Source organism: Anopheles maculipalpis, chromosome 3RL (genome assembly GCF_943734695.1).
Source record: "Anopheles maculipalpis chromosome 3RL, idAnoMacuDA_375_x, whole genome shotgun sequence".
Classification (NCBI taxonomy): domain Eukaryota; kingdom Metazoa; phylum Arthropoda; class Insecta; order Diptera; family Culicidae; genus Anopheles; species Anopheles maculipalpis.
The window spans coordinates 82,299,356-82,317,826 of NC_064872.1; the positions used below are offsets into that span (position 1 = coordinate 82,299,356).

Genomic DNA, 18,471 nt, shown 5'->3' on the forward strand with positions numbered 1-18,471 from the left:
CTGCTTATCCCGCCATTCCATATTCGAAGATGATCCATCGCCGACCGCATACAAAGAACCCGACACGGGCACGACTATCGGGAATGGAATAAATTATTTTGCTAATTCCGTGTAAAAATTATCTTCACGTCCAAGCGAATTGGAGGTCGGTAGTGGAGTTTTTTTTTGCTGTTCTTCCTTCCCATCGTAGTGAAGTAGAAGTGGTTAGTGCCCCAAGACCTGGACCCTGGACGTTGTAAGGGCCTTTACACCACGCAAATTGCCCCCCGAGCGAAGGACGTCAGCACGTCGGTTCAGTTGTAGTTTCAAACGCCAAATGAATTTGTTTTCGGAATTCCAATTGTGTCCCAACTTCCAGCCCAAAATGCGCAAACACCGTAAGATGCCTGAGTTTGGCTGGTGAGAAGCATCGTCATAGGAGCATCGTCCTGCACGGTGGTACGGTTTTGACCGTGATCGGTACGTACGCTGCTCGAAAAAGGCACACTCGGAAGCGCGACCAGCACGGGAGGATCAAGTTTTCCAGTCACGGCCAACACGATCCGATGTCGTGAACCATATTTAGCGTATCATTAGCGAAAAAGTGCGCCCGATAGGAGGGGGCTCCCGTTGCCAGGTTCAAGGAAGTAACGGTGGGTAACTCTTCGGTACCGGTACGGTTTCGATCCATCCAAAACGCACCCTTCAAGGGCATGAAAGGGCTACAGTATTCAAATCTGATCGCGTCTGCGTCAGGTGGAATACTAAACAAAAAGTGCGGGCTGGGAAATGGAGAACAACAACGAGTGTCTGTAGCGCTGCGTGAGATGAGACCGAGCCTGATGCTGACGCTGAGCGAGATTAGTCATGCAAAACCGGTGCACCGTGCCGATCGGTACTGCGATCTTGCGTGAGCGGAAACATCGCTTCGGAGCATGCATGGAATCACACGCACGGGTCACGTTTTGTGTGATAAATCGCACCACACCGTAGACATGCAAAGTAGATCTTGCATGCGTACCGATGATCCTCACTGAGCTGTAAGAAAGCGCAGTACAGGAAGGTTTTTTGTTCTCATACGATCGATCCTCTATAGTAACACCTAGGTTGACGATGTTTTCGAACTTACACTACATATACGATTAATCACAATCGTGGCGCGAGCTATCATCAATCGCTTGAGGCGTCGCAAAAGCTCCATTACTCTACCGGAATGAGATTAACAAATGTGGTTTGTTTACGCCCGTTCGCACCTGCTGCTGGCGGGTGTGTGAATGCATTTTCTCAATTCAAAGTGGCCCGCTATCGTCAGCAATATTCCCACGAGGGAGCCTGTGGGAGGGCGAGAATTTATCAAAACAAAATCATTCCAATAGCTGGCGGGGAAATGCAGCTTGTTTTTGTGCTGTGTGAGTGTTCAGACTCACTCCTAGGGTGATTTGTAAGACGATGCTTAACAGCGTTCGGTCACAAAATAACGTCAGTAGTAAAAAAAAAAAAAAAAAAACAAGGGCTAAACAACGATAGCAACATGCTTCGTCGAGTTTTATACGTTTGTTTGTACGTAAAGCCTAGGAGTTGATGTCTGTTTTGGTTTTGAATGGTTTTTTTTTTTTTTTTTTGTGGAGTACCAAATATGTTTGGGTGTTTCGCTATAGTAACGGCTGTCGTTTGGGCATATTTTTCGGAGTTTCTACCGGGTCGGTAGATTGGCATGTACATTGTTCTACATTGCTTTGCTATTGTTTTGTTATTCATAGAATGAATTTTATTAAAATCCTTGTATGAAAACAAAACTTTTCTCGATAATAAGGATTCTAGCCAGGAAAACAATATAGTTACATAGCAGCACAACTCAACCAGTGTGGCTAAAACTTGGTTGTCTGATAAGAAACAGCGCTGCTGCCCATATTATCTCACTGCGATTGTTTGAATAGAACAGCGAATGAGGTTATCGTTGTTAAGGTGCAGCGGAGGTTGCTGATTGTGGTCATTCCATCGTGCAGTCTTGTTTTTTTTTTTCTCTCTAATACCACTAGACATCAACTGTCCGAATGGCTCTTTGGAACCATTGTCTCATAATGTCTCATTCGAACTATTCCGTGCGGCACCGGACTTCCGTAACTCTCATCGAAAGCGTCGCGAAATATCGGCTTTCATGTCAAATCGAATTATTTCAACCATTTCGGAATGGATGTCTCATTTGCATACGCTGCCCTACCAAAACCACCGGCTATTGGCAATGACAGTGGCAGAGTTATAATATCGCACGTAACAGAGCAACACCGGGCTTGCAGCAACCAATTTTCATCAGCACGCTCTGCTCTTGCCCGACCTGCCCGATTCTATCGCTCGGTGTAATTACGTTCGGTGACAATTTGTCGCCACGCACGAACGATTCCGATACTTTGACGGCGCGGGTTTTGACAGATCGATCGTCGCCCGGCGATGATGAAACGATTCGTAACGAATTCACGCATCAAACAAGCAGCATAAATGGGTAACCCTCTGTGAAAGCAGAAGTAAATTTGCCAACGGTTTTTGCTCCAGCTTTTCGGTTCCAGTCGATCACACAAGCACCGGTTGCGACAATTTTGGAACTATGTTTTCGTACGCTGAGTACGGGATCACCAACAATCACGCTGGAAGACACTGATTTTGGGCTTGGAAGGTAGTAAACTATCACTCACTCGAAACGCACGTGCCTTTCGCTTGCTTGCTTTCGCTCTCCGCAAGCGACGAACTCACCGTTCGTCGATGGAGCAGCCCGGTGGACGGTATGAGTCACAGTGCGTTAGCCTGAACTCTGCCTCTGGAATCGGTAGCACTAAATGGCTGACAACACTGACCACACTAATAGATTACTGATTCACTTGATTATCTTCAAAAATACGGACCCACACACATGCAAACACATCCACACATGTACACCAACACACGAGGAGCGACCACAAGGCACCGTAATGGTTTTAGAGCACAGCGATTAGAATTGGACACCGAATAACAATTTTGAACGAAAATCAAGCACTAACGAAAACAACGCCAACCCAATCACCAATCTGAGGCCGTAGCTTCCCTTAAGCCGCACGGTGACTTGCGTGCAGAACACGATGTTCTATTGTGTCCTACCCGTGTACTGTGGGTGCCGGAGTTTGAATGGGGTGTTTTTTTTGTTGTTGTGGAACCAGCGGAAACGATTCGATGGAGCCACGGGACACGCGACACGACTACTGGAACGGCACGGCACTCACCATCTATTGAAGCTCGATAACGCGGAGCGCAACATATTTATAAAAGGAAATCTCTCGGGCCCGGTGAATTTTGTGCGCGGCACGGTACGGTGAGTGCGAGCTCGGTGAGAGAAACCGAGCGAGCGATGTGAGATTCGAAGCAAACGGGGGGTTGTGCACTGTGGTACGATGCGGATCAAATTGGACACCATAAATGGTTTGAGTCAGTGTTTTGTGAGTGGATTTTTTTCTGATTTGTTATTAGAGAATTCTTCGAAATGAAGTTGGTTTGATGAACCCGTTTGTGTACATTGTAGAAAGTGGTTGACTAATGTTTTTTTATATGTACATTTAAGTAATGAATGTGTGTGCAAAGATCTTTGCACGTTGTTTTTTCGCTGCTGTATTTTAAATGTTGCAGGTAATTTTTTTTTTACTGTGTAACGAACGATCTGGTTTAGTGTTGGAGAAGTTATGCATCTCTCGTAAAAAATATGGAAACCAAAATTCTCTAGGAATTCCAAATAAAAAATAACATGTTTTTATAAGTAATAAAACCGCTTGAAAGAAATACTAAAAATACTACAAATTTTAATCATAAAACTTTCATCAGCAAACCGTAGTGTTCATGTAAAAATTGCTTTTTTACAGTTAGTGCTGTTTAATTCAATTATTTAATCCAGTTATATGCGGAATATAATGGATTTAAATGCTATGTTCATGAAAACGTGTATTAATTCAAAGTCATTGCAAAACAAGGCATTTAAATTAATTTAATTTAAAAATCAATTGAAATCAACAAAATAAACAATATTAAATAATTTAAAAAAATATGTTATGTTATCGACCAATTGTTGAATGCACATACTGCTACTCAATAAATCAAACAAATTATATTGAACGATAATTTTATTTTCAAACTACATTTGCAACAACTTCAAATCAATGGTACTATAAGATTTTCAGTTCTATATTAAATTTTTACAGCTAACATATTGCACAAATGTTATTAAAATTTTACAGCAATGGATCATTAACTTTCCATGATATGTTTCAACTCATTATTCAAAAACTTAGCCATCAAAGGTGTTTCATTTTCAATGCTCCTCCCCATAGTTCATCGCTCCGGCAAATCGTGATCTCGGGTCTGTTTTGTTCGTGTGAGAGCAGTGAGAAAGGGAGAATCACCCTTATAGCCTTTGTTTATCTCCCATAACACACGGAGACAACAGACAACAGGCGCTGAACACAATGTGAGATGCAAAGCGATGGCTGTTATAGTGAAACGCCTGTGAGTAGTGAAGCGTTGAGTGACCATTTTAACGTAGTTTTTCACATTCACCTTGAGCGGCGAGATTCCCTCATCTAAAGTGGTTGACACATCGGTGACGTCATGGAGGGAATCAAATCACCGAACGGGTGGTTTATACATGCTGCCTCGGGCAAGAATTGAGGAATGGTGAAAAATTTAAACTGCACGGAATTACCCTCAAATGAGTGATGCTGACATACGGGACAGTTACGATAAGCGATGTGACAGTTTTTTTTTTGTACAGCTGTTCTTACAAACCGTTCCGAAGTATTTGGTATACAAATCAATAAAAAAAAGGTGCAGTGCACTTTCAACAACTTCAAAGGAACTGTTGCATTCAGACGATTGTTCGCTGCTTGTGTAAAAAAGACACACACACACATAAAATAGAACAGAAATAGTAAAAACCTTCCAGCTGTCTCTAAGCGTGTCGATGCTACTGTAGATAGGCTGTACGTCTAGAAAGTGAAGATCACAAACAAAGACTCATAAATCATCCATTCGCGTTCGATTCTCTGACAAAACAGGTGAACGTTGAAGATATTGGTCGGCATCTCTCCACACCGGATATGTGGTTCATTCTTTTCCCATGCATCATCACGCACGCATGGATGGACTGCATTGTATCGTGCATCGAAATGCTTTCTTTTACTTCCCGCTTAAGAACATGCTACCACGGAACCGTGTTCATTAGGGGTTCTTGCAGGTTTGTAGCGATCGTCTCAATAGACGAGTGTCCTTGCATTGTAATCGAGGAGTTTTGTTTGAACAGCTATCCTTAGATTTGTTCCGCAAGCATTGAACCCTTGCTCACGATCTGAAGTACGTGATGGGAGAAGCAGATCATGGATGAACGCTTCCCTAAACTGGTGATTCATTCGGACTATCTTAATCTTAAGCCAATGGATTGATATTCATAACTCGTCGACTAATTAAATGGAAAGACACTGAATCAAGGAAAGTTTGGGCGAACATTTCCACTTGAAGAATGAGCAAGAACATGCCGAATATTTTGTGGGGATTTACCCAAGTGCAGCAAAAGATATTAAATGGATTTCGTTGAAATTAATCATACTCCTGATTCAATAAATATTCGGCAGTAAACTCTCAGTTACAATTTAAGAAGTGTTTTCATTTGAATGAAAAATTTTGCAAGGGAAAAACGTGGAATGATTCACATAGATACATCAGTTCCGTTTTCAGCATTGTATTAAATGCTCTAAATTTATAAATTTGGTCAATAAATAGGAATAAAGGTTCAAGAAATGATAAAAAAAGTAACAGTAGCAAGAAAATATATATAAAAAGAGTTATTATCCATCGGAGTATATTGAGGCTTTAGTTCATCGTTTTTGAGGTCAGCATTCAATTTCAGAACTGAACCTCATATTAAAAGCTTCCATACAAAGCTGCTCATTTTGGCACCCGTACGTGTTGTAACTAATTAGCTACAATTTGATTCAAGCTAGCCCCTCAAAAAATAAAACACTCACACATACGGCCAACGACAAAGTACTCGTAAAACTTGCCAAGTTCATGTCGTAAACCGGCCTGCGGTGCATCTTGTGCAGTATTTTCGGTGTGCCTTGAGCGGCTTGCGGCACGTTCGGACTGCGTAAAGGCACATGTGCCCGTGATCAGATCAAGCGATAAAAGCCCGATTAACAGCATTCACCGGTTGCTGCTACTTAAGAAGCGGAGCATATACATGCTCCTTTGTTTCCGGTTGTAAAAAATTTAAGCACAAATATATTGCGGGCTGTAAATCTTCTCGAAATGCTGTAAACACCCTCAGCAAAGTGACATGGGAATCTTGAACATTTCTCTGGGTTACCCGAGTGATAAGCGGTGGCGGTCGTTGCCACACGATTTTAGAAGGATCTGCAGAATGCGTAATAAATAACTGCAAGGTTTCACACACCAGCCGGGAAGTGCAGCTACCAAGTGCATTAGCACCTAGACAACAGTGCGCCCCGTTTTTTTTTTTGTTTACTGTGCTGAGAATGAACGATGCGAATTCCTCCAGCGTTCCAGCGGTCATTTAATTGCTGCCCTCGTGCCACAGCTGCTTGGGAGTGTAAATGTCAATCGACATTCGATATGCACTCACACTCCTGCGAGGGGAAGACATAAAGAGGGGGAAGGAAGGCGAAGGAAAGGGAACTGATTTGTTGGTTTATCGTCGCATTGCTCTCCATGGTTTCTTTATTTCTAATCTTGATGCACACATCCTTTTTTTTTGCAGCGAGTATGGGCATGGTGAGCAGTACACACCCGCCGGATGGAATGTCTAATGCCGACGGCTCGCAGACGAGGCACGCGCCGTCCTGACCTCAGCTGTCGATTTGAATTGCTTAATTAATTCGTGCCGTTGTTAATTGTTTCGCACCAGCGACGACATTTAGCCGGCCTGCGCCCTCGTCTCGACATTACGGTCCCGCTTCTTACTCATCGACGAGCGTCGAATCGGACAGGTGCCGGAAGTAGTCGCTCTCTAGCAGCGGTCAAGCTGGTCGGTACGTATGCGGACGGTGCCCTGCTGGAAGACGCTGTAGTCATCGGCCGAGTTCATTTGGAAGACGAGTAGCTTCTCGGCCGCCAGCGGATGCCAGGCTCCGAATGTACAGCCGAGGTTAAGCTAAGGGGAATAGAGTGTTGTTAGTAAACTGCAATCGGGTAGGACTAAAGATGGGAAGGAACTTACTTCGTCATCGTAGTAATGACACAATCCGTTCATGCGAGTGCTCGGGATGTACTCCACCACGTCTATGTATCGACAAACAGGCATCAGTAATCCAAGTCCTACAAAATGTAGAGGCAACAATAGTATTTGACGGTGTTATCAGTAAAATTCACGAAAAACTTACCGATAAACCCCGATGTTGGTGGATTTTTTCGTATTGGTGTTGGCGTTAAGTCTTGCAAAGCGGTCCATGCTCGCCAGATACTCCGTGGATCGATGATGTGAAAGTTCGACTGTGGGTGATTGCTGCGGAACTTTTTAAAGTTTTCGAACAGATTAAAGTCCGGCGTGGCCAGCCTGCAAGAAAATAAAAACAATAACGTTATATTTTCACAAATCGCAAAAGCTTTTCTTGTTCTTACCATTCGGAGAGAGATTGATCGTATTTGCCCGGGTCCCAGGCAGCAATCGTGACATTCCGGAACAGTGGTGCTGTCAGCAGCCGATACTCGGGCTTCGTAACGACTTGCGAGTTTACAACCCGGATGGTTGTCTTTGAGCCAACGTCCCCTTCGTACCCTTCCGTAGGTGCATGGTTAAACCGCATCACGATGTCGTGCTCGTCGATGAACGAACCAAGCTGCGATCGTTTCAGAGAACCGGCACTGGCAACGATGACACAGCTTCCGTTAGTGATGTTACCGAACAATGGCGTAGTCGGCAGGTAGCTACCGATTTCATTCCACGTGAAGGGAGGTTCCTTCCAGGATAGTACACGCACATTCGCCCGTACCATCCGACAAACTGGACTTGGTACTGGTTCCGGCGGACGGCCATACCGCACCTGATAGTGATCACCGTCGGTGAACGGTTCTTTCAGTCGCTTCCGAAGCTCGCCAATGATTTTCGTTCGGAACAGCACCGTTCGATTGATGCAGTCAGCATTTACCGGCTCGCCGCAGCGGTACCGGTTTAGGTCGAACAAAAAATTGGACGTTTTAGTCAGGCTGAAATGCGGTCGTATCCGTGGTGCATCGTGATCCTTGAGCCAGAGGGTTGGTTTTTCATCGCTGGATGAAACCGACTTTTGCGTCTTTTCGGTGGAGTTGTGTTTGACGTAGAAGACACTTCGTCTCTCGAGAGCTTGCGATACTGGAGGAAGATTGATAATGGTTTAATTAGAGCTATCTGTAACCTGACCAGAGATGGGTTTACTTACACGTGCAAATGAATGCGAATAGTGTGTAAAATTCTATTACGGTCTTCATCGAGTATGCCAGGTGAATCCCTAGTTTTTCGTATAGAAATGTTGGTTATATTCACAAATGTTCATAATCAACAGAAAAAGAAGAAAATGAATCATTGAGTGCTAAATCATTGCAATAGCTCAATAACGCCAAGCAGTCGGCGTAAAAGATAAACCCCTCAATGTATGCAATGCGCTTTACTCCTGTCGGCGTTTTCTTTTAGGTCGTGCAAATGCTAAACCATAGCATAAATAGCCTTCATGCAATTGTTTTCAAGCTGTGAAACAACGCATCTTGTGTAATAAAAATACAATAAAATGGATTCAAATCTATTTATTAATCAATCAAATCTATATAAAAAAGTAATTTTTGACATTAAACCCCTTGCCGCCTTACCGCTTAGCTTCTAATGGGCAGTGTAAAAGCTCTTCTCACGGTTTCTCGTTGAATTATCACCACAATCTTTCCTGTCTATCACACCGAAAAAACCATTCTCACTGAACTAAGCTCCCATGGTACGTGAAAAAGCACAAAGCCATTACTTCTCCCGAAATTCACTGTCAACAAGTGTAAATTGCTATGTTTACACCGACGTAAACGATGTCTAGCCCATACCGATGGACCGAGATAAATGAACTATCGAACTCGTAAAATCGACCACAAGTACGCCCTGGATGAGCATCAGTAGTGCGCAGGCGCTTTGCTTTCCACGGTGGATGTGTGTTCTCGTTTTTTTTTTTTGGGCTAGGGTTTTTAGGCTCGATTTTCAAGAGCAACAGCTTGCTACCTACCTCACCTAGCTTTAACGTGTTCCTGGGAGGGATATGACGATGATTCAGCTTTTGAAAATATTTGAGTAGATTTTATGACGGTTGTCTTTCTGAGAAAGGGATTGAAGAAATTTGTATTGCAACAATCCAACTAAAAATTTAAAAAAAGTCTTTGATTATTGTTGTAATGGGAATTTACAAAAGGTCGGTATGGAGAAACAAATAGAAATCTAAGACGTAAAGTAATCGTGCAAAGTGAAAAATAAATCAGAACTGAGTGAATCGTAGAAACTAAAGAAGGAAAGAAACGAAAAAAATCAAAAAATATTATAAATTATACCAAGAAGAAAAGAAAGATTAATTAGAAAAAGATTAGGAAGATTTTAGTGGACTAAAAAAGCAAAAACATATATACCTGAAGAAAAACTAACAGAATCAAAGGGAGAACAGAAAAAGAAAGTGAATTTGAACAAGGAGAAAATGGAAAAATAAGTCACAGGAAAAGAACAGAGTAAATGAAAACCAAAATAAAATGAATAAAAATATACGGTCTTGAGCCAAAACTGTTGAACCAAACCAATATATTCCAAGAATGTATGCAAAAGTTATCGAAAAATTGAAAATCACGTTATCAAACCAAATTCTTTCATTACTGTTGAAAGAACTGAGACACCTTAATCGAAAAATACTAGATTACTACCTTTTCAAACACCCCGACGAATAAAATAGACTTTGAGGATTGTATTTATTTTCATGTTGTAATTCATATATTATCTTTATTCTACGTCTTTCTACATAGTGAATTCATTAAATTCTAGTTAGCTTTCTTCGTACAGAGAATCGTGAATTAGATTATATCTACTCGTTACGATTTACTATGTCACAATTGTACAAGTACTTCCCATTGTTCACCCCCTTCCCCTTTTTTTCCCCGTAGTTCTCTGTCTCCGTGTGTTTCACTATGATGCACTCCGGCTGCGGTTTATGTTGCGTTTTGTTTTCCTGTGGGTGTTTGTTTGTGTTTTTGTTGTGAAGTTGTTTTTTTTTTTTTGAGTACCGTTGCTCGTATTGTAATTCTACATGCGCTTGATCGTTACCTTAGCTTTGCTAACTGTCTAAAACCTCGGTGTAACGCTCACTTTAGCCTTTTGCTGTGCTTTAGAGAGAGATTGATAGTGAGTGAGATTGTAAAGTGTTGTGGGTTTTCGTTAATGTCGTGTATAAGAACTAGTTACACTAGAGCGATTTTCGTAGGTGATTTACGTTTGAAAATGCTGTGCACGAACTGCTTTTGTGTGTGTTTGAAATGTGTGCGCGCGTGTGTTATGTGATTTTGTATTTAAGTTTTTTTTTCTTTTTGTTGAATCCTACCCTTTCTCCTGTTGCAGCTTGGAGCAGTCACCTTGTTTGAGGTGGTCAGAGATGCGAACGGAACGGCTGTACGGAGCCAACCACGCTTGCCACTTACTTTGCCGCAATAAAAATACCTAAAAGCATGCTTCATTTCAACAACTTTTCTTCTAAATACTCCCAGTGAACTGTTTATCCGCTTTTTTTGTTTGTTTGTTTCATTTCATTTCGCATTACAAGGGTAAGTTTTTTGTTTGTTTTAGCATTATGTTAAACATTGTTTTCTGCTTTATTTTCTTCATTTTCTACACTTCATTTCCTTTCAAAGGATTCACTAGCGCCAGCCGGGAGACAATGGAAAACTGGTTTGAATTGCATAACATGCAGGTGCAGCTTATGCATACCGGCGACTCGAAATCCTTAACATCCCGCCACTACCACCGCCCGCCACCCTTAAATGGTTAGTTCTTAGAGACTCTTTATTGTTTATTTATTAGGTAATATTACACTGCCACAATGGCGATCAGCACTACAACAGTGTTATGAGTTTTAGGTACGCTAAACATTAGTTTATTAGTTCGTGCATTCGCAGTGCATCAACACAGCACAGCACGCACTCGCACAAAAAGGACTCGCACTATAACATACACTGTACTAACACGTAAAAGAAAAAACGGTTTCGTAACGGATAACATATGACGGTTACCAAAAAAGCAAACGTGAGAGGCCATCCCGCTTACGTTACGTGTTTGCTAATAAACATCTCATCCATTGGTTGGGTTTGTCGTTTTTATTTTTATGTTTGTTGTTGTTACTTTACTTGTCTCTCGTTTTCCAATTTCACTATAGGCAACTATCCATGTTAACTATTAAATACAATTCAACATACCATCTACTACATGCTAGTGTTACAATTCTTCAACGGGGAACCAGCTTGCGTTGCTGCATGTTTGCTGTACGCCACCTGTTCGACATTGTGCTGCGTTACATACATCATTGTGGGTGTTTTGTGTGTCAATTTTCCGAGTTATTCTCTTTCCGTGTTGATCGGAAGTAGTTGTAATAGTTTTTTTTATTATTCATTTTTCTGCTTTTTCCCCCATACAATCTGTTCAATACTGTGAAGCCTTTGAAGACCTTTTTCTTCTCATTTTGCACGAACAACACGCAAGAAGGTGCTGTTACATGCACACGCAACAGCCTAGCCAGCTCGGGTTCGCAAGTACTTCGAACCGTGGCGTACCGTGTCTAGTCGTCAACTGTGTGACGCTCTTTTCGGTTTGGCATTCTCGCTCACACTTGGTTTACACTGTTTTGCTCTGGTTTTACTTCACTTTTTATCACAACTACTTTTAAAATATTATGTATTGCATTTTAAGGCCTAATATAGTTCTTTTGTTTTGTTGTGCAGTTTGCTTTGTTAGTCAATTTTTACGTTCTTCTTCTTCCGTTTTGCTGCTATGCCTTTCCATCCGGACCGGGTTTATGTGTTCATCTTCTGGAGCAATCGAAAGCAACAGCATTGAGTGATGTGAACTACTAACGGTCGAACGAGCATCTTCTTCCTTCCTGTCTGAAGTACTAGTACGATTTCTATTTTGCATTTTTAACGTGCATACAGTTTACACTTCTAGATTGAAGAAGCAAGACACACACGTCTACACATAGAAGTGGTTTCGGTTTTTTAACGTTGAACGTGTTTTGATACACATCAAAACTATAGATTTGTAATCAAATATAAAATTTCCTGCTTGAGAGAAATCTATTCGTTAAGGAAGAATTAAACCAAACATGGTTTTACAAATGAAATATTTATTATGTTTCAATAGCAATGTTTTCAACATGTTTCTTTCTCTCCTATTTTCATATCACTGAAAACCGAACCGAACTCCTGTTTGAGTACATCAAACATGCATTAGACAGGAAACAGACAGACCAGCTGCTTGTATTGTCTTTTTGCGGACTATGTTTCGCGACGTGAGGCGTTTTGTTTTAAACCTAAATATTCATTATACATTTTTAGTTTTTGTTTTTGTTATTTAGTTCAATGTTTTTTTTCCCTCGTTTTGACACGCTACTGTAGACTGTCTACGATAGTTTGATAAACAAATCTTAGATGGCAGTTTTGCTTCCCATTCCTAGCAATTGCTGCGGTTAACTTTTATCCTGTCCAACTTCCAAATGTCCCTATCCATTTTTTGCTCAGTTTGGATCTGATCTGATCAAGCAGTTTGCTATTCCTTTTCTAGCGTTAATATTTGTGTTGGTAGTGTTAATTTTTATGTGTTACGTCTTGCAATGTGAGCTAGTACAAGACAGAACTGGAAAAGTGGAAAATGGTTTTGTAGAGGGTAAACGACAATCATAAAATAGGTAGTGAGAATAGAGAATGCATTTGAGGCACGCAGCAAACCAATCAAAAACTACGATATGGTGTTACTCATCACATATGTTAAGGTCAATTTAAAGACAAAAAAATAGAAGATAAAACATAACCATGTATTTTTCGTGTTCACATACACATGAAAACATGAACAAATAGAAATAACTAGGAAAGCACGACACCAACGAGTTGTTAAAAGAAAGACTGAAAAACTAAATACTAAAGCAAACAAACACAGTGTCAAATATGGATAAAGAGAGAGACAAAGAGAGATAAATAGAGAGAAAAGGAGAGAGTGAGAGAGAAAGAGAGAAAACGAAGAGAGTTAGAGAAGACCAAACAGACAGGAGTGCACAAACAGATACAGAATCACACGTACAGACACGTACATACACAGCATAGTCAGGTTCTACAAAGGGTAGGGTTTCGGTGTAATGTTTTGAAAAATGAACCGAGGCAAAAGAAAAAACAAACAAACTCTGTTCATTTTCGGATATTAATACTTTATTCCTTTCTTTTTTTTCGTTTTATTAGTTTTTGTTTTTTGTCTTTGTTTTTTTTTTTTGTTTGTTTTCGCTAGAAATCATAAACAAATTATATACCTCAATACTTTCATATTCTTGTTTCTCCTCTTTTTTTTGCTGTTTCGTTTTTCTTCTTCCGTTTGTTACGCTTCTCCTTTCGCTGCTGCTTGTTTTTTTTCTTTTTGTTTTGTTTCACTTATTTCCTTTGCCCATATTACGCGCCGGCTCACGTTTCGGTTCTAAGTTTTTGTTTTGTCTTGGTTTTCATTTTATCTTTTCACCCTTTCACTTTGTTTTACACGTTTGGCGTTTGGCAAGAACGGGGTATTTACGTGGATTTGGTTTTGTTTGGTTTTTGCGGTGCCATGCGCCTGCTGCCCAATTAGTTGATCATTAGTTAAACTAATTGATTTTCCGCACCTGCTGGTTTTTGAGTGTGTTTGTTTGTGTGTTTCAGTTACCCATTTTCAAATGCACTACCTTGGTTGGTAAGTGTACGTTTGCTCGATTTGTTTTTCGTTTGTTTTGTTTGTTTTCAATTGCCCGTTCTCTTGGTTACTTTTCCCGTATGTTCGGTGAATGTGTTCTCCTTGTATTAACTTTTGTAACTGTTAAATTCTATTAACTTGTGTGTGTTTGTTTTCCTTCGTACTCAAATTACTTGTGTTATCTGTTTTTTTTTTTCGATTTTTACGTAATACATCGTTTCTCTTGGGCTTTCTTTTCTTCTTCTATACTGATTTGCTTAAATCGATTAAGTGTTGCTTTCTTATCATGAACAGTATATAAAAAAGAACTCTGTCTTGTTTCTAGATGTGATGAAAAAAAAAAACAACAAACAATTTGATAAGCTAAAGATAAAGATCGAACTAAGAAATGTGTGTTTAACTTTTGTGTTTTCCGCTAGCATCTAGCATTCGTTACTTTCGCATAAAATTGGTGTGTTTTATTTGATCTAGCCTCGACTATGTGATTGTGTTATCTGTTTCTGTCGTGTTTTGTCAATCAACAACGATCCACCTGCACTCTATTGGCAAACAGGTAACACTGGTATTGTTCCAGGTTCGTTTACCAATTTTTCTAGTTGCTGCCCATTACCCTGGTTGTTGACTACACTCTTTCAACCAGTCCCCTTTTGCAAGTACAAACGTAACGCAAGTGCAAACGATTTCGTTAAAAAAAACTTAATTCTCTATTCGCTAGATCAGCTCAACAAAGATCAACAATGCTCATGTGTACAAATGGATACAACAATTCTACAGCGCGTTGCAGCAGTAGACTATAAAGTGTTTGGAAGATGCAACAGCGGGTTTGTACCAGGCGAAGCACCCAGTGCAGCAGATAGCAGAAATTAAACGAAGCGGCGTGCACGAAAGCTGTTCATAACTGTCCGCATACTTTGCTAGTGGTGCGCATGCCTTCGTAAGGCCGTAACATTTGATGTTTTGAGTTTGTTTTTCTTTTTCTGTTTCGCCGGAGCGGGCGCCTAATACCGCACCTAATACTCTCGTGTACACCTGCTCGGTGTATAACAATGTTTTGCGTGTACGAGTGCGTACAGTGCAGTGTGTGTTTGTGTGTCTGTGCGTGCAATTGTGTGTTGATGTGTCTGCATCCGGTGCGTGAAGAAGTTGTTGGGAACGGTTGTGGCAATTTTTCTAACAAGGATCAGATCACTGGAGCAGAGCGTGGGCATCGGGACATCCTAAGATCGAGATCGTTTATCGGCCTTAACGGTCGGAATTATTCGTCTCACTTTCAAATTGTGTCGAACAAATCGTATTGCCATGCCATGCTATTCCTGCCTCATTCTTTACCAGATACGTTTCAATTGCTCGACACATAAACGTCATTAAAACAGCCCCGAAACATGTTGCCAACCAAACACAAACACTGTTTGACCTTTTGACCGACTCAATGGCAAGGAATTTTCTGTTTTAATTTTCTGCTCCTGGGCTTACCGATCCAATTTCGATGAGATCGGCCACTAGAACTGCGTGCGTGTTTGTGTGACTGATTTTTCTTAAATGTGTTAGTTACGTTCCGTTTTATTCCCTCCCCATTTTGGCATTACTCGATTTCTAAATGCTATTTCCCCTCTTTATTTCTCATGTGTTATTCATTTTGCTTACAGACTACAGTGTTTGTTTTTTTGACTGTTTCCTAACGTATTTTGTTTTTTTGTTTGTTTCGTTTTTCATTCCTTCTTGTTTAACCTTTGTTTGCTTATTTTTGTTTCTTTTTTCTTTGTATCATTTTGCTTGTTTGTTCCTCACTTCCTTTTCACCCACCCAATGCTAGTTTTACACAATAATGTTATGCTGTTGTTGTTTCCCACTTCTTACGCTCTTTATTCGGTTTTGTATTGTTTTTGCTTACGGCCTCTCCTTACTTGTCCTATAACGTGCCCTTTCATTTCGTGCTTTCAATGGTTTTGTTTTGTCTTGGGTTTTTGTTCTCCAGTAGAATTAGATAACTTTTTTTTTCTTAACAATTTGTTTTTACTTGCTTTCGTGTTTCATATTTTGCAATCCTTTTCCACTATTTTGCTTACTTACGCTTAATTAATGTCCAGTAACACGTGTATTGTTTTGTTTTGCTACGGTACGAGTTTTTGTTGTTTTTTTTTTCTGTGTTGCTATTGGTAGAATTTTGTTAAAATTGTTTTCCCGTCATTTCTTGGTGATGATCTTTCGAATGTGTGTATGCGTCTGTTTTTAGTAAGTTCATTCACACGCTCATTTCACTTTAAATCGTCTCAATTTTAGACTCAAAAGTGGTCGCCCTAAACGTTCACCTAAACTTTGTTGTTTTAATTTTTTTCTGTTTTTTTCTTGTTTTGTTATCTCGATTCCTCGCCATCCAAAATAAAACCCCCAATCCACTGGATGCTTCGGTTCGATTCGACGCTAGTTTTGTAATTATCTAAATAGATACCGTTCCATCCCGTGTGCCGGTATCGATTGCTATTACACTATTTGATGTTTCGTTACCTGTTGTTTGTTTGGTTTTGGTTGGGTTTTTGCTTTATCAGCGAGCGCTTTTAATGATTGGCTATTGCAAGAAATGGATATCTAGCGATTGCAGCAGTTCAGTAGATAGTAATCGTGAAATTAAGCCAAGGAAGTGACGCATCTGTTGGAAAGCGATGTGCAACGGTCCCTTCCGGAACGTGGGCAAAGGCAAAAGAAAAACTCAAATTTAAAGGCTATAAGCACCGGTGTTACTGATCACCAGGAAATTGTTTGCCAAAGATCATAAAACGCATCATATGTGTGTGTGTGTGTGCAGGTGCAAAAGGGCTAGAAAATGGTGTTTATGCTGACTGGCCACGTATTTTCTCACTCGCCCCGCAAAACGCGTTGCCCAAATCGAGGTCCGCACATTAAACTGCATATGGATGAGAAATAGGAAGAGAGAGAGAGAGAGATAGAGTTTTTTGTTTGTTGATGCATTTTTTTCGATTTTTCTTTTCGATTTATTTATCAATAACAGAGCATTTTGTTGTATCCATTTTTGGTAGTGGTTATACATTTTGCGGAAACAATTTCTACATCATCTACTGTACAAACATCTTCGCCGCTCACCTGTTGCAGAATGTTGCTTGTTTTGTTTGGTGGTTTATGTTTTGCAGCTTTACGTTCGTGCGTGCCAACGACGGTGAGTATGCATGTTTGTGTGTGTGTTTTAGTGTTTTTGGATTGTAGTTAACGTGTCGTTCTCGCGTCACTTCCTGTTTCAGCTAATCTTGTTCGCTTCTTTCGTTTTGCATTTACCTCGAACCCGTGTGTACCGTACGCGATCATTTATTATTTGGTGTGCCCCAATTTCAAATCTGTACAACGCTAGGTAATGATACTTGGTTGGTTGGTTTTGGTTTTGGTTGATCTCTCGTACCCATCGAACGATCGGTTCGGATCGAACGTTTGGGTCGGTCGAGTTATCTCCGACCCCCGTTAGGGGAAAATGGCGACTGGAAGGGTGTTTATAATACTGGTTCAATCGATACCTCGCCTATCGTACGCACCCAGCGTTCTTACCCGCTAAACACTAGCCAGTCTACAACAACGTACCAAATGACTTGCGCCTTAACGAAGCGGCGAAAACGTTGGAGACATTGGAAGGAGCGCTCACTGCAAAATTAATTGTGTGTTCATTTAGCCTAGCATTCATCATCACCGCCTTTAACACACCCTTGCACACACATACACACCGTGCTTGAAGGGCGTCTTACAGACCAGACGGGAGAAATTATAATATCAATTCAGAACAAGCCTGTCACGATTCGCTGTCCAACCTTTCTAAATACTAACTGTCAGGCAGTACGCTCCCACGTGGCTTGCCCCGTGTGTAAGATCGGGGTTGCTGTGTGTTTTGTTGTTTGGTTTTGGGTAAGTGTTACACATGCTTCAATTACTAACGATTCGGGTGGGATTTTCTGCTAAGGTTGGATCTCGCCGAGTCCTCTTTCAACCATTATGGCTACTAAACGCTACCTAACTGACGTCCCTCGTCGACAGCGTGCGTCCGACAATTTCGCTATCGTTATTAGAATAATAATTTTTCTGCTACCCTTGGAGGCCTGCCACCATCCTAGGCCACCTTCATCGGAGTATTGATTGGCTTCGATTTGTCAACACGAGTAGTCTGCTTTTTTTGTTTATTTGTTTTTGTTTCGGATTTTTCTTTTCAAACCTTATTAATGAGTATCTCTGTGCCTTTGTGTCTTGTATGTGTGTGTGTGTGTGTGTGTGTGTGTGTGTGTGTATGTGTGTGTGTGTGTGTGTGTGTGTGTGTGTGTGTGTGTGTGTGTGTGTGTGTGTGTGTGTGTTTGTTTTTTTTCTATTGTTCCTTTCCTAAACTATCCTTTGATGGGTGACCATTGTTTTGTCAATGTGTTTGTTTTGTTGTGTCCACGCTCGTCACCTTTTACTAAGGAGCTTTGTTACAGTGTTGAATGTGTGCTGGCTCGTTCGTTTTTCTTCTGTTTTTT

General features: G+C 40.8%; 3 protein-coding genes across 3 annotated transcripts in view; 1 reads left to right on the forward strand and 2 right to left on the reverse strand.

The window, feature by feature from the left end:
- Window positions 1-18,471, reverse strand: part of LOC126562334 (serine protease inhibitor 2-like) — a 388,794-nt gene that overhangs the window by 69,988 nt on the left and 300,335 nt on the right. The window lies entirely within an intron of this gene.
- On the reverse strand, window positions 6,990-11,568 carry LOC126561053 (beta-galactoside alpha-2,6-sialyltransferase 2). The gene is made up of 6 exons (XM_050217002.1): window positions 11,484-11,568; window positions 8,424-8,492; window positions 7,627-8,356; window positions 7,389-7,561; window positions 7,226-7,323; window positions 6,990-7,159 (listed from the first exon to the last, which is right to left on the reverse strand). The coding sequence occupies exons 1-6, from the start codon at window positions 11,566-11,568 to the stop codon at window positions 7,016-7,018; spliced, it is 1,299 nt and encodes a 432-aa protein (XP_050072959.1). The 3' UTR covers window positions 6,990-7,015.
- Window positions 17,544-18,471, forward strand: part of LOC126562624 (terpene synthase) — a 224,574-nt gene continuing 223,646 nt past the window's right edge. Inside the window, exon 1 of the mRNA XM_050219179.1 lies at window positions 17,544-17,547. The gene's annotated coding sequence lies outside the window, so the exon portion shown is untranslated. The remainder of the gene's footprint in view (window positions 17,548-18,471) is intronic.